The sequence below is a fragment of the Phocoena sinus genome, chromosome 2, assembly GCF_008692025.1.
Source record: "Phocoena sinus isolate mPhoSin1 chromosome 2, mPhoSin1.pri, whole genome shotgun sequence".
NCBI classification, from domain to species: Eukaryota; Metazoa; Chordata; class Mammalia; order Artiodactyla; family Phocoenidae; genus Phocoena; species Phocoena sinus.
The window spans coordinates 18911179-18937425 of record NC_045764.1 but is presented as its reverse complement, the minus strand read 5'-3'; the positions used below and the strand labels follow the sequence as shown (position 1 = coordinate 18937425).

At 40.8% G+C, this 26247-nt stretch overlaps 1 protein-coding gene across 18 annotated transcripts in view; it reads left to right on the top strand.

The window, feature by feature from the left end:
- ABI1 (abl interactor 1) overlaps nt 1-26247 on the top strand; it is a 104575-nt gene that overhangs the window by 57260 nt on the left and 21068 nt on the right. For 11 of the 18 annotated variants that reach the window (XM_032624125.1, XM_032624123.1, XM_032624118.1 and 8 more), the window contains exons 3-5: nt 20136-20312; nt 25242-25256; nt 25982-26082. In XM_032624125.1, the coding sequence (XP_032480016.1) occupies nt 20136-20312; nt 25242-25256; nt 25982-26082 (293 nt within the window). The remainder of the gene's footprint in view (nt 1-20135; nt 20313-25241; nt 25257-25981; nt 26083-26247) is intronic. The other 7 variants (XM_032624126.1, XM_032624120.1, XM_032624119.1 and 4 more) reach the window with 1 other exon arrangement.

Genomic DNA, 26247 nt, shown 5'->3' with positions numbered 1-26247 from the left:
TGTAACAAATTTTATAATAAACATCTGTGACTCTACCACCAAAGTTAACTAGAAAATGGTCAATTCTGTTTTTTCTACCTTTGTGCTTCAATCTATACTCCCAAGGGGCATTATTATCATTATTTCCTTGCCCTTTTAAAGTTTATCACAAATTATGTGTATCCTTAAATAGTTACTGTTTAATTTTGTTTGGGTTTGGGTTTAATAAAAATAGATTCAGGCTGTATGTAGTCAAAACCAAAGCCCAGTATAGCTTGCTTTTTTAATTCAGTGTTATGTTTCTACTATTTAGCTGTATTTCATTCATAGTAGTTCATTCTCATTAATGTAATATTTCAAGTATAAATTTGCCACTTATTTACGTTTAATGAATCTGGAATTGGTTTTTTCGCTCTAGCGTGAGGTAGGGATCCATTTTCTGTGTTTCTATCTGGCAAACTAGTTGCCCTATTTAAATAATGCATTCTTTTCTCCTGTGCAGTCATTGTAAGGTAACAAGTTTCCTTATGATCATGAGTTTGTTTCTGAGTTGTATCTTCTGTTGAATTGGTCCATTAACCCTTTTTAAGAACCCTACTGTTTTATTTACTTTGGCTTTATAATAAATATCAGCAGGCAAGCCCCCACCTTCCCCTTCCTTTTTTTGTTTTTTAAACCATGTCTTGGTCATTCTTTCCCCCTTGCCCTTCCGTATATATTTTGAAACCATGAGAAACCCAGTTAGGGTTTTTATTGAGAGGCTTGAAGCTGAAGATCAGTTTGGGAAGATTTGGCATCAATACTGCATTGGATGGGAGTGGAGGAATGAGATGTGTATCTGGTTGTGAGTAGGTGGGGTGGGTTGTACTTGGCTTTGAAGGCCACACTTTTTTTTTTTTTCAGGTTAATCTGTCAAACTCTCATTTCACTGTTTATAACCGCACGGGGAGGGAGTTTCTTAGGGTTATTCAGGGTGTTCTGGTTATTTTGGGGGGTAGAATATTTCTGCTGATTTTCCTGTTCCCCATTGCTATTATTCTTTCTCACAACTCTTGATATTATTTGTACTTGTCATGGTAAGTTTGCCAGAGTTTTCTAGTTGTGTTTTTTGTTTTAATTTTATTTATGTTTTTGGCTGTGTTGGGTCTTCGTTTCTGTGCGTGGACTTTCTCTAGTTGCGGCGAGCGGCGGCCCCTCTTCATCGCGGTGCGCGGGCCTCTCACTGTTGCGGCCTCTCGTTGCGGAGCACAGGCTCCAGATGCGCAGGCCCAGTAGTTGTGGCTTATGGGCCCAGTTGCTCCACGGCATGCGGGATCCTCCCAAACCAGGGCTCGAACCCATGTCCCCTGCATTGGCAGGCAGATTCTCAACCACTGCGCCACCAGGGAAGCCCAGTTGTTTTTTTAATAAATAAATTTATTTGTTGGCTGCGTTGGGTTTTTGTTGCTGCACGCGGGCTTTCTTTAGTTGTGTCGAGTGGGGGCTACTCTTCCTTGCGGTATGCGGGCTTCTCATGGCGGTGGCTTCTCTTGTTGCGGAGCACGGGCTCTAGGCGCGCGGGCTTCAGTAGTTGTGGCACATGGGCTCAGTAGTTGTGGCTCGCGGGCTCTAGAGCGCAAGCTCTATAGTTGTGGTGCACGGGCTTAGTTGCTCCACGGCATGTGGGATCTTCCTGGACCAGGGCTCGAACCCATGTCCCCTACTTGGCAGGTAGATTCTTAACCACTGCGCCACCAGGGAAGCCCCTCTAGTTGTGTTTTATTAGCTCTAGGTTGTGGCTCTTAACGTTACCTAGATCCAAGCCTTGTTTACTTTGTATTAGGCTACTGCAGCTATGTCTTTGTTATGAGCCCATTGCAGTACTGTTTCATTTTATGTGCTTAAAGTGCAATATAAAATAATAATAAAATTCAAAAAATTATTTTTTTAATGTGAATATTTTCTTCACATTAAAAAAATAATTAGGAACCATTGTGTAATTTCAAAACTGGACAGGGAAGTTGTTAAACTATTTTATTGTCATTTGATGTTTAAGCAGGAAACAAATACTGTCCTGTGTTAAACTTAGTTCTTGAATTTTTGTGAGTTTTGGATTATAGATAAGATCTTTAAGAATGTACTAATGCCTTACAAGGTGATCACCCTGTGCCTGTTCATTCGATTCATTACTTCCAAATGTATGTCATATCATTCTTTTATTTATCAGTTCTCCTTAAGGTGCTGGATCATCAAGCATGATCATTGATCAGAACTTGTCTTTGGGTTTCTATCTTTTCTCAAGTTTGTCCTACTGATACCCATATCTGTAAGATCTGCTTTCTTCTTTCAAATGAATTTTAGCCTTTAGGACTTGTCTACCTTGGAATCAATGAGTTTCAAGCTTCTAGAGCCTTAATGCTTGTTAGACTGGGCTCTGAGGAGTTTTCTAAAATCTTTTTTATTGCTAGTGGCAAAACTAGAGATTTGAACATAATTCATATTCGTCATCTTTCCTTTTTTGTTTTATTTTTTAACATAAAAATCACATATATTTAAGATGTACACCACCATGATTTGATACACATATACCTAGTGAAATATGACTACAGTCAAGCTAATTAATGTATGTTTTCCTCATATAGTTACCTTTTTTGGTATGTGTGTGATGAGAGCACTTGAAATCCATTCTCCTAGCACATTCCCAGGATTCAGTATAGTATTATTACCTGTAGTCACCATGCTGTACATTGGATCTCTAGACTTATTCATCCTGTACACCTGCAACTTTGTCCCCTTTGACTAATGTCTCCTCATTTTCCCCCACCTCCCCACCCCTGGTAACCACCATTCTGCTCTCTGCTTCTAGTGTTCAACGTTTTAAGATTCCACATATGAGTGAGATCATGACATGTCTCCCCTACCCCCAGCCCCGTATCTGACGTATTGCACTTAGCTTAATGTCCTCCAGTTTCAACGTCTGTCGTGTTTTTACACCATGTGCTGTGTCCATGTTTTTATATTAATATTTTGGAAAATACTTTGCCTTAACTGCAGAGCTGTAGATTGGATAGTTTGATAGATATGATTCAGTTGTGGTTAATTTTTTCTGGTACTTTTTTTTTTTTTTTTTTACGGTACGCAGGCCTCTCACTGCCGCGACCTCTCCTGTTGCAGAGCACAGGCGCTCTGGACGCGCAAGCTCAGCGGCCATGGCCCACAGGCCCAGCTGCTCCGCGGCATGTGGGATCCTCCCAGACCGGGGCATGAACCCGCGCCCCCTGCATCGGCAGGTGGACTCTCAACCACTGTGCCACCAGGGAAGCCCTGGTACTTTTTGTATTAAGCAATATTATAAATAGATTCTAATATTATCCCAGCCCCCATTTTATATAAGCAAAATGGAATCTTAGTGAGTTAAAACTTGTATAAAATTTCATAACTAGTAAGTGAAAGAGTGTTCAAACCAAGGCTTTCTGATTTCACATTTGTGTGCCTTTTTAAAAAAATGAGTGGTTTTCACCTGTGCTTCACGGGTCTAGGGATTGCTGTAGGGTGCTGCAGCCTGCTAGTCCCTCTCAGCTTGGGATACTCTTGACTTTTATGGTATTATATTAGAATTGAAAACTAATTTCTTTATATCAGACTGCTTCTTTTGCCATCTAAAGATAAAGTGTGAAAGTAAGGAAATTCAAATATGAGAAGGAATTGGTCTCCTTGGAAAAGCTAACTTTGGCTTGGTGAACATATGCATGCTGCTGTTATACAAATGTTCCAAGCCCGTTCCCCTCCTCCTCCTGCTTTATTCACTCACCCTGTCATATGGAGGGTTGTACACCGCCAGACGGGTTGTGATGTGGACTTTCATGATTCGATTTGGGAGGCTGGGGAGGGAGTAAACTCAGAGAAAAGTTTTTTCAAGTAATTTGAAATAGTGTCCTGAATAGTGCTACAGTGTGTGAGGGAAATGGGAAGAATGAAAAAAAGATGATTTTAAGGAGAGTTGTGGCCACCATGATGTTTGAGAAAAATATTTAAAGAACTTGAGCCATTTTGAATTTGTTTTTCCCATGAAGACTGGGAACCATGTGGGATATTCTTTTAAATAGGATTTAAGCAGGTAAGATAGCTTCAGATTTTTTCATTTTGTCTTCACAAGTTTACTTTTTTGGTGAAGATCACCATGGTTATACCGTGGAGAACAGATTGGAAAGAGGCTAGATTGGATGCAGGTGGACCAGTTAGACGGCAGATGCAGTAGCCAAGGTGAGAGATGATAGTAGATTGACTAGGATTAAAGTGTTGGAAACAGAAGGAAACAAATTTCTGGTACTTAAAGGTAAATGTGACAAGATTTAGTGATATTGGGTATGAAATAAGTGCTAGATGTCTGAACTATATAACTTGATAGAGAACTGAAGTAGGAAGTAAAGTTGACTCTGTGTGTGATTTTGGGCACATTCATTTTGAGGTACCATTGAAATATCCCAGAGGAACATAGCAGGTGTTTGTATGATTTTGTAGCGCAGAGGAGAGATCTAGAATAGAGAAAAGTTTATGTGAGTGTAAGAGTAATTTAGACCTGAATGTGGATGAGTTTGCCAAGGATAAAAGGGGAAGATCCTACAACTAAACCGGGAGGCACCATACCTGTCAGGCAGCCTTGTAAAGGAGACACAGGATGAGTGTTGAGTGTTCGGGAGTTAGGAGCACACCAAGGTGAGTGGTGATCCATCTTTTTTTTTTTCCTTTCCAGTGAAATCTCTATTTTTCCTTTTGTGGAATAATGAGTACCTAAACTTAATTCCATGTCAAGCAAAATTTAGCTAAAATTTGTACTAGTTAATCTTGTGCTGGAACTGTCAGACAAGGAAGGAGTTTGAGATATGTAGGGGCACACACACACAAAAATGTAGCTAACTGCAGTTTAACAAGTTAGCCTGCCATAGTTTCATGGATGCTGGTAGAAGACACAAGACTTCTCAGTCAGAGACATCGGACTTGATTCCTCGCAGTAGCAGGATCGGAGTTGTTAGCGTTCGAGTTGGTTTCCTAGCCCCATGCTCCATAGAGGGCTGTGAGGAGGGTGAGTGATGCCTGTGGTGGCGCCGCTCCTACATTTGCAGTGCAGCCTGTTACAGGAGAGGAACCTCCAGACCTTCATAATGGGCAGTAAGCCTGCCTGACCTTAATCCTGGAGGGAGGTGACGTCTTTATTGTGCTAGATGGTGAACAAACCTGCCCTTTGTTCCTGAAGGAGGCATTTCTATCCTTCCTGGCTGTTCGCTGTTCGCTGGACAGACATACTTAAGATAGTCTGGAACAAAGAGAGGCAGCGCCTCCACCTACAAGATGCACAGAAATGCAGTGGGCCCAAGGATAATTGCCTTCCAACAGCATTCACCCCTCATGTCTCTCCCTTCTTGGCTTCTGGTAAAATTTCCCATGATTATGCTCTTCATTGGCCACCCTGAGTAATCTGTCTGACAGAGCCAGGTACTGGAGCCATTCAGTTTGTCTCATAAAATATGTAATTTAGTTTACGTACTATCAACATGGTAGCAGGATGAGGCCAAACTGCAATCTTGACCTCAACTATGCTCCCCAGGGTCCTAGACCAGCCAGCTGAACAAATACATAAACCTTCAGGGTCTGCCTTAGAGAGCCAAGTGGCTTTCTCTTTAAGTTTCTGTACTGACTTTCTACTTGACCCAAGTACTGCAGGAGTATTAGGGAATGCACAGATTTGGCCTCCCTGCAGGAAGGAAGTCTAGGGCAGTTCTGTCATCCATAATGATCCTGGCCCCTGAGCTGACACTGACCTGAATGGCTCCAGGGCTGATACGATCTCATTGTTCACCTCAGCTAAAGTCAGGGACAGATTTCAAACTACTATTTCTAATTGGATAACTCCCATTTCAGGCATAAATGCCTCAGAGCAGATTACACATAATTAACAAGTCAGTTATCCTTCTGGGAGGGCCCCCTCCGCCCAATCAAGAATAGCCTTACTTTGGAGAGGTCACAGCCGTCTGGGGATACAGGATCTACTGGTGGTGCTTGCTTAAACACTTGCAGGTCTCTTACGATCACCCCCGCAGTGCACATCACCACATTTCTGGAGGGAAGTAAGGTAATGCCTGGCTTCCGCGTGAGTACACCTGTGAAGAATGTGGTGCTTACAGTTGTCGTCTGCCCTCCCATCCCCCGACCCCAGGTGGGACCTACTTAGCGAGCACAGGCTGGCAGTTTCTCCAGTGTTGCCTCCTGGACAGCTGGCAAGCCTTAGGGCTCCCAGTTCAGTACAAATAACTGAGTCTAGTACTTCTTTTTGTTTATGGAGGTGTTACCTGAAGGCAGTCAGTCCAGTCTGTCCTGTTTGTCTGTGCCACCTGTCAGGTAGCATTCACCTGCCCCTTAGGGGTGGCCGAATGATAGCTACAGGAATTGGGCGGGGTGGGGGTGGGGTTTGGAAAGACACCTGGAGGTATTGGCAGGTGTTCTCTGTGGGAGGCTCAGGGGCTAGGACCATCTTCTTCTGCTTTCCTAAGATTTTTCCGTGACCTTGAGGAGGATGATCACGTGGTGATCGGAGCTGTCCAGCAGGGCGTGGCAGAGCTGGCAGGCAGCTCAGTTTATTGAGGCACTTGCACAATCTGGGAGAGCCACACCTGGGACTTCTCCTTTGTGAGGAAGGTTCTGGGGGATTCAGAAAGACAGAATCACTATGTCCCTCCTTCTTACCTCCTGAGGTTTAAAGTTTTTCTTTCACTGGTGCCAGGGTTGTTCTCCTTCCACCGCTACAGAGTCGGTGTGTCCCATTCCAATCACTAACCTTTCCCTTTTTCCCGATTATCCCTGACCCTCACCCTGACCTTTTTTGTCTGGAAGGGTCAGGTGCCAGAGGGATGAGAGCATTTTTATTAAACTTAGAGATCCTATTATGTCCACCACTTTGGTCCACATGGTACAATGTAAGGGGATTTAGTGAGCAGAATACTTAAGACCACAGAAGTACAACAAGAAAATTCAGGCGGCTAAACCACAATTAAGTTAAAATTCCCAAGGCCACCTTTTGGCTGGGCTGCCACCCAGAGGCTGTACCGATCAGGCCAGCATGGGGTCTCCATTAGGGGAAAGAATGAAGCGTCACACTCGGGCGGATCCCAAGTGGCCAAGAGGAGACATTCTCTTTCTGGGAACACCCATGTTCAGTGACCAACCTGCTTTGCTGACATATGTAAACCAGGAAGAGTCAAAGGGGGTATAGTCAGAAATCTTTTAGAGTTGACTAAAAAAAATGTTTTTTAATTGTGGTAAAATACACGTAACAAGATTTCCCATCTTAACTATTTTTTTTTTTTTTTTTTTTTTTTTAATGCGTTACGCGGGCCTCTCACTGTTGTGGCCTCTCCCGTTGCGGAGGACAGGCTCCGGACGCGCAGGCTCAGCGGCCATGGCTCACGGGCCCAGCCGCTCCGCGGCATGTGGGATCTTCCCAGACCGGGGCACGAACCCGTGTCCCCTGCATCGGCAGGCGGACTCTCAACCACTGCGCCACCAGGGAAGCCCTCATCTTAACTATTTTTAAGTGTACAGTTCAGTAGTGTTAAGTACATTCACAGTGTTGTGTAGCCAGTCTCCAGAACTGTTTTCATCTTGCAAGACTGAAACTCTGTGCCCATTAAACAACAGCTTAATTGCTCTCTCCCTGCAGCCCCTGGCAACCACCATGTTACCTTCTGTCTCTATGAATTTGACTACTCTAGGCATCTCATATAAGTGGGGTCATACAATACTTGTTCTTTTGCAACTGCTTATTTCACTCAGCATAATATCCTCAGGTTCATCCATGTTGTAGTATGTGTCAGAATTTCCTCCCTTTTTAAGGCTGAATAATAGTCCATTGAATGAATATATATACCACATTTTGTTTATCCATTTTTTCATTGATGGACACTAGGGTTACTTCCACCTTTTGGCTCTTGTGAATAACACCACTATAAACATAAGTGTACAGATACCTCTTGGAGACTCTGCTTACAATTCTCTGGGGTATATACCCAGCAGTGGAATTGCTGGACCATATGGTAATTCTCTATTTAAGTATTTAGGACCCACCATTCTGTTTTCCACAGCTGCTGTACTGTTTTACATTCCTACCAGCAGTGCACAAGGGTTCCAATTGCTCCACCTCCTTGCCAACATTTGTTATTTTCTTTTGTTCTTTGCGGGAGGCGGATAGCAGCCATCCTGATGGGTGTGATGTCTCATTTTGTTTTTTTTATATGAGTTATCTATTTTTTTGTTTTTTTTACATCTTTATTGAAGTATAATTGCTTTACAATGGTGTGTTTCTGCTTTATAACAAAGTGAATCAGTTATACATATACATATGTTCCCATATCTCTTCCCTCTTGAGTCTCCCTCCCTCCCACCCTCCCTATCCCACCCCTCCAGGCGGTCACAAAGCACCGAGCTGATCTCCCTGTGCTATGAGGCTGCTTCCCACTAGCTATCTATTTTACGTTTGGTAGTATATATATGTCCATGCCACTCTCTCGCTTAGTCACAGCTTACCCTTCCGCCACCCCATATCCTCAAGTCCTCTAGTAGGTCTGTGTCTTTAATTCTGTCTTACCCCTAGGCTCTTCATGACATTTTTTTTCTTAAATTCCATATATATGTGTTAGCATACAGTATTTGTCTTTCTCTTTCTGACTTACTTCACTGTGTATGACAGACTCTAGGTCCATCCACCTCATTACAAATAGCTCAATTTCATTTCTTTTTATGGCTGAGTAATATTCCATTGTATATATGTGCCACATCTTCTTTATCCATTCATCCGATGACGGACACATAGGTTGTTTCCATCTCCGGGCTATTGTAACTAGAGCTGCAGTGAACATTTTGGTACATGACTTTTTGAATTGTGGTTTTCTCAGGGTTTATGCCCAGTAGTGAGATTGCTGGGTCATATGGTACTTCTATTTGTAGTTTCTCAAGGAATTTCCATACTGTTCTCCATTGTGGCTGTACCAATTCACATTCCCACCAGCAGTGCAAGAGTATTCCCTTTTCTCCACACCCTCTCCAGCATTTATTGTTTCTAGATTTTTTGATGATGGCCATTCTGACTGGTGTGAGATGATATCTCATTGTAGTTTTGATTTGCATTTCTCTAATGATTAATGATGTTAAGCATTCTTTCATGTGTTTGTTGGCAGTCTGTATATCTTCTTTGGAGAAATGTCTATTTAGGTCTTCTGCCCATTGTTGGACTGGGTTGTTTGTTTTTTTGTTATTGAGCTGCATGAGCTGCTTATAAATTTTGGAGATTAATCCTTTGTCAGTTGCTTCATTTGCAAATATTTTCTCCCATTCTGAGGGTTGTCTTTTGGTCTTGTTTATGGTTTCCTTTGCTGTGCAAAAGCTTTGAAGTTTCATTAGGTCCCATTTGTTTATTTTTGTTTTTATTTCCATTTCTCTAGGAGGTGGGTCAAAAAGGATCTTGCTGGGCTTCCCTGGTGGCGCAGTGGTTGAGAGTCCACCTGCCGATGCAGGGGACACGGGTTCGTGCCCCAGTCTGGGAGGATCCCGTGTGCCACAGAGCAGCTGGGCCCGTGAGCCATGGCCACTGGGCCTGCGTGTCCAGAGCCTGTGCTCCGCAGCGTGAGAGGCCACAGCAGTGAGAGGCCCGCGTACTGCAAAAAAAAAAAGGATCTTGCTGTGATTTATGTCATAGAGTGTTCTGCCTATGTTTTCCTCTAAGAGTTTTAGAGTGTCTGGCCTTACATTTAGGTCTTTAATCCATTTTGAGCTTATTTATGTGTATGGTCTTAGGGAGTGATCTAATCTCATACTTTTACATGTACCTGTCCAGTTTTCCCAGCACCACTTACTGAAGAGGCTGTCCTTTCTCCACTGTACATTCCTGCCTCCTTTATCAAAGATAAGGTGACCATATATGTGTGGGTTTATCTCTGGGCTTTCTGTCCTGTTCCATTGAACTATCTTTCTGTTTTTGTGCCAGTACCATACTGTCTTGATTACTGTAGCTTTGTAGTATAGTCTGAAGTCAGGGAGCCTGATTCCTCCAGCTCCTTTTTTCTTTCTCAAGATTGCTTTGGCTATTCAGGGTCTTTTGTGTTTCCATACAAATTGTGAAATTTTTTGTTCTAGTTCTGTGAAAAATGCCAGTGGTAGTTTGATAGGGATTGCATTGAATCTGTAGATTGCTTTGGGTAGTAGAGTCATTTTCACAATGTTGATTCTTCCAATCCAAGAACATGGTATATCTCTCCATCTATTTGTATCATCTTTAATTTCTTTCATCAGTGTCTTATAATTTTCTGCAAACAGGTCTTTTGTCTCCTTAGGTAGGTTTATTCTTAGATATTTTATTCTTTTTGTTACAGTGGTAAATGGGAGTGTTTCCTTGATTTCACTTTAAGATTTTTCATCATTAGTGTATAGGAATGCCAGAGATTTCTGTGCATCAATTTTGTATCCTGCTACTTTACCAAATTCATGATTAGCTCTAGTAGTTTTCTGGTAGCATCTTTAGAGTTCTCTATGTATAGTATCATATCATCTGCAAACAGTGACAGCTTTACTTCTTCTTCTCCGATTTGGATTCCTTTTATTTCCTTTTCTTCTCTGATTGCTGTGGCTAAAACTTCCAAAACTATGTTGAATAAGAGTGGTGAGAGTGGGCAACCTTGTCTTGTTCCTGATCTTAGCAGAAATGGATTCAGTTTTTCACCACTGAGGACGATGTTGGCTGTGGGTTTTTCATATACGGCCTTTATTACATTGAGGAAAGTTCCCTCTATGCCTACTTTCTGCTGGGTTTTTATCATAAATGGGTGTTGAATTTTGTCAAAAACTTTCTCTGCATCTATTGAGATGATCATATGGTTTTTCTCCTTCAATTTGTTAATATGGTGTATCACGTTGATTGATTTGTGTATATTGAAGAATCCTTGCATTCCTGAAATAAACTCCACTTGATCATGGTGTATGATCCTTTTAATGTGCTGTTGGATTCTGTTTGCTAGTATTTTGTTGAGGATTTTTGCATCTCTATTCATCAGTGATATTGGCCTGTAGTTTTCTTTCTCTGTGACATCCTTGTCTGGTTTTGGTATCAGGGTGACGTTGGCCTCGTAGAATGAGTTTGGAGGTGTTCCTCCCTCTGCTATATTTTGGAAGAGTTTGAGAAGGGTAGGTGTTAGCTCTTCTCTAAATGTTTGATAGAATTCGCCTGTGAAGCCATCTGGTCCTGGGCTTTTGTTTGTTGGAAGATTTCTTTTTTTTTTCCCAGTACGCGGGCCTCTCACTGTTGTGGCCTCACCCGTTGTGGAGCACAGGCTCCGGATGCGCAGGCTCAGTGGCCATGGCTCACGGGCCCAGCCGCTCCGTGGCATGCGGGATCTTCCCGGACCGGGGCACGAACCCATGTCCCCTGCATCGGCAGGTGGACTGTCAACCACTGTGCCACCAGGGAAGCCCTGTTGGAAGATTTTTAATCACAGTTTCAATTTCAGTGCTTGTGATTGGTCTGTTCATATTTTCTATTTCTTCCTGATTCAGTCTTGGCAGGTTGTGCATTTCTAAGAATTTGTCCATTTCTTCCAGGTTGTCCATTTTATTGGCATAGAGTTGCTTGTAGTAATCTCTCATGATCTTTTGTATTTCTGCAGTGTCAGTTGTTACTTCCCCTTTTTCATTTCTAATTCTATTGATTTGAGTCTTCTCCCTTTTTTTCTTGATGAGTCTGGCTAATGGTTTATCAATTTTGTTTATCTTCTCAAAGAACCAGCTTTTAGTTTTATTGATCTTTGCTATTGTTTCCTTCATTTCTTTTTCATTTATTTCTGATCTGTTCTTTATGATTCCTTTCCTTCTGCTAACTTTGGGGTTTTTTTGTTCTTCTTTCTCTAATTGCTTTAGGTGCAAGGTTAGGTTGTTTATTCGAGATGTTTCCTGTTTCTTAAGGTAGGATTGTATTGCTATAAACTTCCCTCTTAGATCTGCTTTTGCTGCATCCCATAGGTTTTGGGTCGTCATGTCTCCATTGTCATTTGTTTCTAGGTATTTGTTGATTTCCTCTTTGATTTCTTCAGTGATCACTTCGTTATTAAGTAGTGCACTGTTTAGCCTCCATGTGTTTGTAGTTTTTACAGATCTTTTCCTGTAACTGATATCTAGTCTCATAGTGTTGTGGTCGGAAAGGATACTTGATACAATTTCAATTTTCTTAAATTTACCAAGGCTTGATTTGTGACCCAAGATATGATCTATCCTGGAGAACGTTCCATGAGCACTTGAGAAAAATGTGTATTCTGTTGTTTTTGGATGGAATGTCCTATAAATATCAATTAAGTCCATCTTGTTTAATGTATCATTTAAAGCTTGTGTTTCCTTATTTATTTTCATTTTGGATGATCTGTCCATTGGTGAAAATGGGGTGTTAAAGTCCCCTACTATGAATGTGTTACTGTCGATTTCCCCTTTTATGGCTGTTAGTATTTGCCTTATGTATTGAGGTGCTCCTGTGTTGGGTGCATAAATATTTACAATTGTTATATCTTCTTGGGTCAATCCCTTGATCATTATGTAGTGTCCTTCTTTGTCTCTTCTAATAGTCTTTATTTTAAAGTCTATTTTGTCTGATATGAGAATTGCTACTCCAGCTTTCTTTTGGTTTCCATTTGCACGGAATATCTTTTTCCATCCCCTTACTTTCAGTCTGTATGTGTCTCTAGGTCTGAAGTGGGTCTCTTGTAGACAGCATATATATGGGTCTTGTTTTTGTATCCATTCAGCCAGTCTGTGTCTTTTGGTGGGAGCATTTTAATTCATTTACATTTCAGGTAATTATCAATATGTGTGTTCCTATTCCCATTTTCTTAATTGTTTTGGGTTTGTTATTGTAGGTCTTTTCCTTCTCTTGTGTTTCTTGCTTAGAGAAGTTCCTTTAGTATTTGTTGTAAAGCTGGTTTGGTGGTGCTGAAATCTCTCAGCTTTAGCTTGTCTGTAAAGGTTTTAATTTCTCCATCAAATGTGAATGAGATCCTTGCTGGGTAAGAGTAATCTTGGTTGCAGGTTTTTCTCCTTCATCACTTTAAATATGTCCTGCCAGTCCCTTCTGGCTTGCAGAGTTTCTGCTGAAAGATCAGCTGTTAACCTTATGAGGATTCCCTTGTGTGTTATTTGTTGTTTTTCCCTTGCTGCTTTTAATATGTTTTCTTTGTATTTAATTTTTGACAGTTTGATTAATATGTGTCTTGGTGTATTTCTCCTTGGATTTATTCTGTATGGGACTCTCTGTGCTTCCTGGACTTGATTAAGTATTTCCTTTCCCGTATCAGGGAAATTTTCAACTACAATCTCTTCAAATATTTTCTCAGTCCCTTTCTTTTTCTCTTCTTCTTCTGGAACCCCTACAATTTGAATGTTGGTGCATTTAATGTTGTCCCAGAGGTCTCTGAGACTGTCGTCAGTTCTTTTCATTCTTTTTTCTTTATTCTGCTCTGCAGTAGTTATTTCCGCTATTTTATCTTCCAGGTCACTTATCCGTTCTTCTGCCTCAGTTATTCTGCTATTGATCCCATCTAGAGTATTTTTAATTTCATTTATTGTGTTGTTCATCGTTGTTTGTTTCATCTTTTGTTCTTCTAGGTCCTTGTTAAATGTTTCTTGCATTTTCTCTATTCTATTTCCAAGATTTTGGATCATCTTTACTATCATTATTCTGAATTCTTTTTCAGGTAGACTGCTTATTTCCTCTTCATTTGTTAGGTCTGGTGGGTTTTTATCTTGCTCCTTCATCTACTGTGTGTTTTTCTGTCTTCTCATTTTGCTTATTTTACTGTGTTTGGGGTCTCCTTTTTGCAGACTGCAGGTTCGTAGTTCCCGTTGTTTTTGGTGTCTGTCCCCAGTGGCTAAGGTTGGTTCAGTAGGTTGTGTAGGCTTCCTGGTGGAGGGAACTAGTGCCTGTGTTCTGGTGGATGAGGCTGGATCTTGTCTCTCTAGTGGGCAGGTTCACGTCTGGTGGTGTGTTTTGGGGTGTCTGTGGCCTTATTATGATTTTAGGCAGCCTCTCTGCTAATGGGTGGGGTTGTGTTCCTGTCTGCTAGTTGTTTGGCATAGGATGTCCAGCACTGTAGCTTGCTGATCATTGAGTGAAGCTGGGTGCTGGTGTTGAGATGGAGATCTCTGGGAGACTTTTGCCATTTGATATTATGTGGAGCTGGGAGGTCTCTTGTAGACCAGTGTCCTGAAGTTGGCTCTCCCACCTCAGAGGCACAGCACTGACTCCTGGCTGCAGCACCAACAGCCTTTCATCCACACGGCTCAGAATAAAAGGGAGAAAAAGTAGAAAGAAAAGAAAAGGAAAGAAAGAAAAAGAAAGAAAGGAGGGAGGGAGGGAGGAAGGAAAGAAAGAAGATAAAATAAAGTAAGATTAAATAAAATAAAGTTATTAAAATAAAAAATAATTATTAAGAAAAAAAATTTTTTTAAAGAAAAAAACGGACAGATAGAACCCGAGGACAAATGGTGGAAGCAAAGCTATACAGACAAAATCTCACACAGAAGCATACACATACACACTCACAAAAAGAGGAAAAGGGGAAAAAATCATAAATCTTGCTCTCAAAGTCCACCTCCTCAATTTGGGATGATTCGTTGTCTATTCAGGTGTTCCACAGATGCAGGGTATATCAAGTTGATTGTGGAGCTTTAATCCGCTGCTTCTGAGGCTGCTGGGAGAGATTTCCCTTTCTCTTCTTTGTTCTCACAGCTCCCGGGGCTCAGCTTTGGATTTGGCTCCGCCTCTGCGTGTAGGTTGCCAGACGGCGTCTGTTCTTCGCTCAGACAGGACGGGGTTAAAGGAGCAGCTGATTCAGGGGCTCTGGGTCACTGAGGCCTAGGGGAGGGAGGGGTACGGAGGCGGGGCGGGCTTGTGGCAGCAGAGGCCGGCGTGACATTGCACCAGCCTGAGGCGCGCCGTGTGTTCTCCCAGGAAGTTGTCCCTGGATCCCGGGACCCTGGCAGTGGCGGGCTGCACAGGCTCCCTGGAAGGGGGGTGTGGATAGTGACCTGTGCTCGTACACAGGCTTCTTGGTGGCGGCAGCAGCAGCCTTAGCGTCTCATGCCCGTCTCTGGGGTCCACGCTTTTAGCCGCGGCTTGCGCCCGTCTCTGGAGCTCCTTTAAGCAGCGCTCTTAATCCCCTCTCCTCGCGCACCAGGAAACAAAGAGGGAAGAAAAAGTCTCTTGCCTCTTCGGCAGGTCCAGACTTTTCCCTGGACTCCCTCCCGCTAGCCGTGGTGCACTAAGCCCCTGCAGGCTGTGTTCACGCTGCCAGCCCCAGTCCTCTCCCTGCACTCTGACTGGAGCCGAGCCTCAGCTCCCAGCCCTGCCCGCCCCGGCTGGTGAGCAGACAAGCCTCTTGGGCTGGTGAGTGCCGGTCGGCACCAATCCTCTGTGCGGGAATCTCCCCGCTTTGCCCTCCACACCCCTGTTGCTGTGCTCTCCTCCGCAGCTCCGAAGCTTCCCCCCTCCGCCACCCGCAGTCTCCACCCGCGAAGGGGCTTCCTAGTGTGTGGAAACCTTTCCTCCTTCACAGCTCCCTCCCATTGGTGCAGGTCCCATCCCTATTCTTTTGTCTCTGTTTTTTCTTTTTTCTTTTGCCCTACCCAGGTACGTGGGGACTTTCTTGCCTTTTGGGAGGTCTGAGGTCTTCTGCCAGCGTTCAGTAGGTGTTCTGTAGGAGTTGTTCCACGTGTAGATGTATTTCTGGTGTATCTGTGGGGAGGAAGGCGATCTCCGTGTCTTACTCTTCCGCCATCTTCTCCTCCTCAGTTATCTATTTTATACATATTGGTGTCATGTGGTTTTGATTTGCATTTCCCTAATGATTAGTGATGTTGAACACCGTTTCATGTACTTACTGGCCATTTGTATATCTTCTTTGGAGAAATGTCTATTCAAGTCCTTTGACCATTTTTGAATTCAGTTGTCTTTTGTTTTTGAGTTTTTTAAGTTGATTTTTGAGGACGCTGTTTCAACACTCACCAATACAAGATGCCTGTGGATGGTAGGGAGTGTGGAAGGCCATCACATACTTTGACAAACAACCCATTTTTTGTGACTTTTGTGTTAAAAAGTATACCATTGTCAGCTAGCAAATGGTTTGGAAAGTGAAAAACATGACAGATTAGTGTCAGGGGCCACAGTGGTATGGTTGGAGCCAGCTGATTGGATTGGTATTGTAATACCATAACCTGGAAGAGTGTCATGAGCGGTGAGGCACTACTGATGGTGTGAAGACGGGGTTAAAGGTCTGATGTAGCCGGTCTGCCAGTGGCAGGAGATGTGGCCTCTCTCACCATGAGATGAATGGGTCTTTTTCTGGGAGTCACCAGTTGCCTCTGCATCAGGAACAGAGTCCTTTACTCTGTGTCTGTTCAATGATGGTCCATGTGTTGACGCATCTGGAGTGGTGATGGATCTGCCGGCAGAGATGGCAGTCTGGGCAGTGCAGGCTTCATCAGCAGCTGGACTCCTGTTAGCTTCACCAGACATTGGGCCCTTACTATGGCCCATATTAGTGACCTAGGTGGTCTGCTCGGCAACTACTGTCTGTCTCCACAGTTTATATGGCAAGTCTTTAAGATGTCAGTCTGTAGTTTTCTAAGTAGCAGACCCAAACAACTATTACCAATGGGTATTAGCCCCATATCAGTAGAAGCCTAACAAGGTTCATCACCGGGAATATCAGCAGGATCTCTGAGAACATCCTTGAGTTCTGCCCGCAGAGCACAGCAGCCACACCCACTTTCATTTCTGCATAGCTGACACTGAGGTTGAACAGCACAGCAGTCCACGGAACACCACAGGGTCTCAGCTTAGTTGAGTCATTAGTGCACCAGGCCCAGGCATTTAGGGGATCCTCTGTGAATCAAGGGCCTCATTGAACCAACAGAATGGAAAATAAATTTTCCCTAAAGGGGTAGCTGCCACTCTTTCCTGTAGAGCTGAGAGGTCATAGGGGCCAGGCTGGCTGCATTCTTGAATATACCAAGTCTAAGGGGCCTCTCTGGTGGAGGCTGTTCCTCTTGTCAGAAGCTCCAGTCAGTAACATTACCCAGGCACAGAAACTTGTACTCAGAGGGGTCATAAGGACTGTGGGCCACTAAGGCTGCTAGTGCTTTTCTACATGTGGCTCTTCCCAGGTGGCATAATCCCCTCTGGCTCTTAAGAGTATTCACCGTGCAAGCATGAAAAATATGAATACCAATTATACATTCAGTGTTGGAAGCCACAACAGTAGTACATTGAGTTGGTACCAAGAGTCCCACCCAAAAGAACACATTAGCGTCTCTTCCGCACCATGAACTGCACCCATACTTCATAGCTGAAAGCAGGTACCCTCTCCCTCCACAGGGTGAGGCATGAAGGTGACATGGGCTCCAATATGTATCAGTCAGAGCTATAAAATGTCCCTCCCCTCCCTACAGTGATCTTGCAAAGCCAGGTATGTTTGCTCTTCAGTTCCCTTTGGGGACTGGGAGAACTTGGCCCCGCCCCTAACAATCTTTCTCTTTAAAGGGTGTAGGGGGAGGCTGGGAGAGAGCAGCTCTGCACCAGTAAACAAGGTGAATTTATTTCAGTTTTGAGTGGTGCCGTAGCTGTGAGCATTTGGGGCACCCAAAGCCCTGTGTTGTGTACTCTGTGGCAGGGCCGTCATTGCTGACTGGCATCATCCATTTCCGTTAGGGATGCCTTGATTCAGCGGCTACAGCCACATCACTTCCCGGCGGGGGCCATGAGTTTGTACTCTTTGGCCGACTTGGGCTTGATCTGCACGGGTGGCATCGTTGTTTTTAGGAGTCCACCTAATGTGGACTATCTGCTGCTCGCTCCATTGTCAAAAGAACAGCTCTTCAATTCTTGCTTGATTTCAGCATAAGGACTAGGAGGGTTTTCTGAAGCTGATAGAATTTAATCTAGATTTCTGTGGGTGAGTTTCTCATTCTGTGGTGAATCATTTGCTAAATCACTTAAAATCCACTTTAGTACGGAAGAGCCCAAAGACTAGTCAGTGCCCTTGGGAGATTGTTTCAGGGAAAGTTTCCCAGAAGGACCAGAACTGTCTTATAGCAGACAGGGCCCACTGCCAAAACCTGAGGTCTTTTACTTATCTCGAATGGGGTTAATGTTGAGAAGACAGACTGCAGGAGGGGCTGAGCACTAAAATAGCCAGGTGTTGCCTTTCTTCTTTAACAAGCATTATGTGCCCCTCCCACCCCCTCAATCTCCCCAGCAAACTAGCAGTTGCTAAAGATTCTCCTGGTTCTGCCCACAGTGGTTACAGTTTTCCTTCTTTCACACTCAGTATGGATACATTTATGGTGCTCCCGCCTCCCTCTGCCAGACAAATCCTATTACTAGTTGTTTACAGGGCCGACCTGGTGAGCTTGGTGGATAGCTGACAGTAACCAGGGCATCGTTCAGGCTGCTGTGTTTGAAACTACTTCCTGGTACTCAGCCTGAAACTGCCGCCCCAGTTCAGCATCATTAGCAGGCAGTGAAGTAGAGGACCAGACATTGCCTGGGGGGCCATACAATCTGGTCAACATGTTCACTCCCGATTCCCATGGACTTCTCTCAGTTCCTGCTAACTGTCCTTTCATTCTGTTTCTAAAAAGCTTTGTCTTTGTCAGCATTCCATCTTCATTACCAAAACTGTCAAAAATTGTGAGGGGTTGAGATCTTACCCTTTGTGGAAGCTCACAAGTTAGCCTGCACAATTCCATGGATTCGAGTAGAAGACATGAGACTCCTGGTCAGAGACAAAAGCTGTCATTACTCCTGGCAATAGTCAGCACTTGTGTCAGATAACCAGCCACAATTTCTACAGGATACTGCAGAGAGAGCCAAGTGATTGATGCCTGCACACACAATTGGGTGGGTTACAGGAAAGGAACTCCCAGCTTAGGGGACCAGATCTTTTATAATGGGCAGTAAGCCTTCCTACCCTTTGCCCTGGGGAGTGACAGTATCTTTATTATACCGGACAGTAAACAAACCTGCCTTTTGCTCTTTGAGGAGACACTATATCTTCTAAGGCTGTTTATTATATAAATATACAGAACAAAGGGAGTCAGTACCTCTTCTCACAAGATGTGCAGAAATGCACATAACATTAAACTTTTTTTCCTGACAATACCTTCCCCACCCCGTTTCAGTTCAGTTCACATACTTACATTTTCTCACCTAGGCTACTGTAATTATTTCCTAACTGGTCTCACTGCCAGTAGCCTTCTATCTGTCCTTAACACCTGTGCCAGAGGGATCTTTTAAAATGCAGACCTGATGATGTCACTCAGTTTAAATTTGTTATTTGGTTTCGCATTACTGTTAGGCCAAAGTTTAAATTGTTGAGTGGTTGTGTAATTATTTCTCATGTGCTGACTACTACCCAGTTTTTGAATGTTGGCAATTAAATAAGGGGGAAAAAAACCTTTTTAAAGCCGTAAAGGCCAGTACTAGATAGGCTGCAGATGTGTAGGCTGCATGCTGCCAGATTGGAACCTCTGGTCTTACCTTTTTTTTTTTCTCTTACACCTTTGTCTGCAACATGTTGTTCTTTTTGCCTTGAATAATTTACATATTTGTCTCATATTTCTATTCATTTTTTAAAAACCTACTTACTCTATAAAGCCTTCTCAACCTAGTTGGACATCTTGCTCTAAATACCTTTAATTTCAAATAAACTGTGCGTGTGTCATTATAGTACTTCATCTAGTTGTTATTATTGATTTTTTTTTCTGGTCTGTATCCCCACAAAATAAAGTGTAAGCTACACAGAGCAAGAGCCCTCCCTTTCCATACACACCAGGTTTTTAGGAAAGAAAATTGCTTTCCTAAGAATCATTTTGGTATCAAAACCAATAACTTAGCTGGTGCTTTTAATCACCTTTAGATAGTCCATGTTTTGAGCCTGAAAGATATTTATTTGCTTAATTTTGATGGGGAAGATGCAGTATTATTCACTGGAAAATAGACATGTGATACAGTCTTATGGTCCATTATATGTGGATATCGTATATATTATTTACTCTTCCAAATAATATTTTCTTGCTTTGTTCAAATTTAAATATAGACTGTGGACATTCATAAAGAGAAAGTGGCTCGAAGAGAGATTGGTATTTTGACAACAAATAAGAATACATCAAGAACTCACAAAATAATAGCACCTGCAAATATGGAGCGTCCTGTAAGGTATATTCGGAAACCTATTGACTATACAGTTCTGGATGATGTGGGCCATGGTGTCAAGGTAAGCATTTTATATTATATTAACTTGAAATAATTTGCATATCCAATAAATATTTTGGATAGGAAATATAGTGAGAAAGCTGATTTTCTTAAAGAATTAATAGATTCTCTTAGTAATTAGCAATACAGTTTTTATAGAACATTTATTTAATACTAGTTATGTATTATACTAAGCTTGGGGCAGAATTTTACATGTGCAGTAGGCTGTATTCAAGAAGATATAAACACTTAAAAAATGGCCATTCATTTGTTAAGCCGTTTGAATCCTAGACTGATGTTATAAATTTGTGTTGTGAATGCCAAGTCTTGTTTTCACTACTGAATGAATATTTAAGAATAAAAAATGTATATGCTTTCCAGAATTGGTTTAGAAAGTAATTTATAAATACTTTTATTCATTTATTCGTAAATATGTGTGTATTAATACATCTATGTGGATGTGGATATAATTTCAGCAGTTTATGCAAAATGAAACAATTGTGTGTAATCTTGTTCTGTGCATCACTCCCCACTCTCCCACCCCCTGCTCCAACAGGCTTTTAGGAAAGGGATTGTTTGTTGCCCTTGTCCATTTCTTAGCATGGCAGAATTAGCTGCTCTTGAAGGATACCTGTAGCTTCTCAACTTTTTAGATATTCATGTGTTATTTTGGAAGCATCTGGAATGACCTGAATTCTTTAGCTATCTTTGCTCAAGATAAACTATTCCTCTGAAATTTGGTAGTCCCTTTCTTAGAGGACCATTATTTGATTTTGTTTCTGGTCTCCAGAATATTTACAATAATTTTTTTAGGGGTCAGCTAGAATCTTGAAGCTTTTCCTAGCTGGTTATCTGCCTGGTGCTATTGCTGGATTTGTTGCATTCTGACTTATCTGGGGTTACTGATCAAGAGGGGAGTATAGCTGGCGACATCGCTCTTTATTCTGCTCTTCTCAGAGACTATTGGAATCTCCCCTTCACTGTCAGGCTTGGAAGTCGGAACACTTTGCAAATGTAGAGCAGGTTACTTGTTTCTTGTATTTTTATCCAAGGATGTGGCTAGGGTTGTCTAAGAGCTTAAGTTCAATTTTAATTTAAGATATTTAGATTGATTTAATTTGAATTTTGAGAATTTGGAAGAACTTATAATATTATTACCTGCCTTGGAAGTAAAAATTATGTATATACATATATGCATATACATACACCCGTGCACACACATTCTCACGTGCTCACTTCTTCCCCTTTTGCTTGATTTTTCTTCCTACCAAAGCAATATACACTCATTAAAAAAAAAAATCTGTCACCATCTTAGAAGTGATTATCCTCTATTATCTCCCCACTAATAATTGTGTTTAACAGTTTAATACATAGTACATAGCAGAGTATAAAATGAAACCAAATTTTACAAGGAAATTTTGGGTGGGAAAATTTAACTATTTTATTATGTATGTATAAATGAGAAATGTAAACACTGCATAATATATACTGAAAGTCTGCAGATGTGAATTTTAGCAATCTGCTTTTTGTAATGTGGATACTTTATAGACGCAGGTTTGTGTTTTTTTTAAGTTTTTTATTGTAAAATATACATAACATAAAATTTACCATTTAAGTGTACAGTTCTGTGGCATTAAGTACATTCACATTATTTTACGGACTATTTTGAAATATTTTTTTGACCATGGGTAGGAGGGTGGGTGGTCAGTGAGAACAGTGTATCTCAGAAGCTGATATGTGGCTTATTTGTCCACATTTTGTTTCTGTGATATACAAATACATACAATTATTTTTCCCCCAGTAGTCTCATTGCAGCTATATTGATCCAGTTTTATTTCCCTAAGAAATCATTGTTGGCTTAAATATTTCTAGAGGATTGTAGAGATCTGTGAAAGTTGGAAATTTGGAATAGTTAATGAGCAAATGCCAGGGCCAAAACTACAAGGAGGAAAACTGTAGATTTATTTTTAAATTAGTGTCTAAAGCACTTTTAAGGATTGGAAGACACTGTACTTACAGTTCTAGAGTTATTTTATCTTTTGCCTACTTTTCTATTTAGAAGTTTGTTTTCTTACTGATTTGTAAGGGTTCTTTTTTCTATCAAAGAAATTAGCTCCTTATATTTTGGCAAATATTTCCTCATCCTGCTGTTTGGCTTTTGACTTTGATGCTTTGGTATTTTAAACAAATATTTACAGGATGTTAAAAAATTGTATCCAAATATATTAATATTTCTTTTTAAAATTATTATTTTTTTTCTTTTTTTTTGGGGGGGGTGCTGTGTTGGGTCTTAGTTGTGGCATGCGGGGTCTTCGTTGCGGCGTGCAGGCTTCTCTCTAGTTGCGGCTTGCAGGCTCTCTCGTTGAGGCACGTAGGCTCAGTAGTTGTGGTGCGCAGGCTTAGTTGCCCTGTGGCACGTGGGATCTTAGTTCCCCAACCAGGGGTCGAACCCACGTCCCCTGCATTGGAAGGCGGATTCTTTACCACTGGACCACCAGGGAAGTCCCAATATTTCTTCTTATAGCTACCAAGTTTTGTGTTGTTTTTTACCCCCAAGATTAAATATTCCATCATATTTTCTTCTTTCATGACGTAAATTTTAGTGTTTTGGTATTTGTATTATTCATTTAATTGATATTTATTGTGTTAATGCATTTTATGCTATGACATAGGTGGTACACATAAGTTTAGTAAGAATTTAAAATATGGAAAAGGTGTCTTAAGGTAAGTCTGGTTTGACTTTTGGAAACAGCGTAAGATATAGATAAGAGAATCCTTGCATAGAGAGACTACCAGAAAGTTTGCCTAAAGGAGAATAAAAAAGATGAACAATAAAGTTCATCCTAATAAAATAAAAATAAAAATACTAAAGTTCATCCTAATAGAAGGAAGAACAAGGTTTCAGAGTATGCTTAGACTAGAGAAGGCTTGAGCACTTAGTAGAAACATTTAAAATTATTTCTGTTAAACAGTTATAATAATTAACAGCTTTATAGCCTGGTTCATAACTTATGAAGGACTTTCCACATATGTTTTTATTTTCAAGCCTTGAAAAGACCATGTGATCTAGGAGTTATTACATTTTATTAATGGAAACACTAAAGCTTTATAATACATAGGAATGGTATTTTTAAAAGGTTTCGATTTTATTAGAGGAGTGAGCTAATGAATCATTTCAGAGAAAGAATTGGCATCTTACAGACTTTCGTACCTGTGGTATGCAAAGCTTATGATCTACTTCGGGCTTGCAGGTAGGTAGGAATCAAAGAGTTCTATTTTCAACCTAAGGTTCCAAGGAAATGGTAAACTGACTCATCCATAAATGTAAATGTTAAGGAAATGAAGTGAGATCTTAAGGAAATAAAAAGCCTAGTTTTGAATGTGTTTGGGGGACACTGAAATGGAAAAATTTTGTAGGTTGCTAACAATTATATTTTGAGTTGTAAGGTATAGAGATCATTTCCTTCCAACACTCGCTAACCCCAACACATTTGTATACATAAACATGCACTTAAGAGAGGAGTCTGTGCTCCATAAGAGGTTAAAGGTTACACCATTGCATAGTAGCAGAGTTCAACTAGAATTTTCATTCCCAGTTAAATTCTCCTTTCATCCTTTCATCTGGGACCAGTTTATACTTGTATGCTGTTTTTTTTGTTTGTTTGTTTCTTGTTCACTTGAAACAGCAAATGAGGGAAGATGTGTGGTCATATTTAGAATATTTCTAAGTTACTTTAGTATTTAGTGTATTATAATGCTATCATATTAATAAATCTTATCTTCAAGGATAATAAAGTTATTCAAGTTTAATTTCTAAATCCAGGTGTGAAATGTAGTGGCTAGGTAGGATTCCAGACATGGTTTAATCAGGATAAAAATGAGTCATATTATTCTAAACAAACACTAAAGAATACCAAGATTCTGGCACAGTTTCTAGAAATGAGAATATGTCAAAGGATATTCCATTTTTGGATGATTTCCTTAATGTTGCTTCTGTGGTCACTTGAAAAATGATAGATACGTATTTAGAATGGCAGGTATTATGGAAAGAACTTGAGACCCCCACGCCCCACCCCAAAATGTAGGCAAAGACTGCAACCTGAAGGCATTTTTTTCTTAAGTGGCGTGGTACAAGTAGGATGCTTTGGACACATTATTTCATACATATAAGCTAGCCAGTTTTCATAGAAGTAGCCTTTAGGATCAAAGCAGCTCTTCTTCAATTTTGAATTATGGTCAAAATTGTTCAGAAGAAAATTTAGAACTAGAGCAACATATAACTTTCTACTAGTGTTGGCCTGGTCAGGATTTGTATTCATAAGCTACACATGAGAGGGTATCCAGACCCTGTTTGCTTGTTCCTTAATTAGAATCTGGCTAAGCTACTATTGTGATTGTAATTTTGTTTTTAAACACTGAGGTGCTAGGTCCTTTTCTGAATTTGGAAAACAAGCTGTGATTTTGAATTTTAACATTTGCAGTTTATCACTCTTTAAAATAATATACTACCATTCAAATAATGAATACTCATACATGGGCATTCATTATCCAGCAGTCTTAGGTCTTGTACACTGATGTATTAAAGTAGCCATACATTTAATGAGGTATGGTGTTTGTGTTTAAATCAAAATTTGTTTTTTAAATCATCTGTGATTCAGTTGGATTAATTTCATAGGATAAAATACTGACCTAAGAAATTATTGGAGCTGCATGAGATTGGCATAATTAAGTGATTTCCTTATGAATGTATTATTTTGAAAAAATATGTGATACCCATGAATATTTCCCTGCTGCTTATGGATATCTTTTCTTTACAAAATATTTGAAATATGACTGGGTAAAAAAGCTTATTAACATGAATTGAGTAACTGTAAATGTAAACCTGTCCTATCAGCTATAACTTATCTAGAATTAATTTCTACTTTTTCCCCCCCTTTTTTGCAACGTAAAGTGGCTAAAAGCCAAGGTAAGAGTTACTACTTATCATTTGATCCACAGTTTCCCCTCTATATCGATAGAGGCTGCAGAGCCACTAAAATTTGAAAACTTTTCCTATGTCTGTCTGCTTTTTCCCCATAGGATTTATGTAGATTAAATAAACTCAGTTCAAATCAGCAACATTTAGCTTGGATGTGTTAATATATCAAAGATATATTGACATCTGCATTTATATAGGAACATTAATTTTGCTAACATTTATTGCTTTGCTCATTTTTTGATAGTTGCCTTGCTTTTATTGACTTACAATTAGGAGGTTTCCCAGGCATTATATATGACTTTGTTACTGAGTTGTTGGGATAGAGGTGATTTTTTTAGATGAATATTTTAGCAAATTGACACTGAGATCTGCAGTTTATATTCATGCACACATTTCAAAAATTTTAAGAAACCCAGCATTCAAATTGCAGATAAGTTAGATCTCAGTGAACATTTTTAACAATAAAATAATATATAAAATTCAATGATCTCACCTGTATTTTGCAATAAATTGGTATGAAGGGCATAAAATAATAAGAAAAGCCAAGTGCAAGTGGTATCTTGACTTTTTAAAATGTAGTACCAAAGTCTGTTATTAAAACTGTCTGGGAATCCTTATTTCACATTCTGATAATAAAAAAAATAATACATGGTGTCAAAACACCAAGAGAACAATTTGATATAAAACTAAAAGCTTTTCTTTCCACATTTTAGCATGGAAATAACCAGCCTGCAAGAACTGGCACACTGTCGAGAACAAATCCTCCTACTCAGAAACCACCGAGTCCTCCCATGTCAGGCCGGGGAACATTGGGGTAAGAATTCAGCTACATCTTACAAGAGGATTTGTATGTCAAAGGAAGAGATGTTTTTGTGACTTAAGTAAATGTATGGATCCTTGTGACGGGACCCTTTCTGTGTGATAATACTACCTTTTACAAATTCATTTTGGTTCCTATTTCCTTGAACAGAATCCAAAA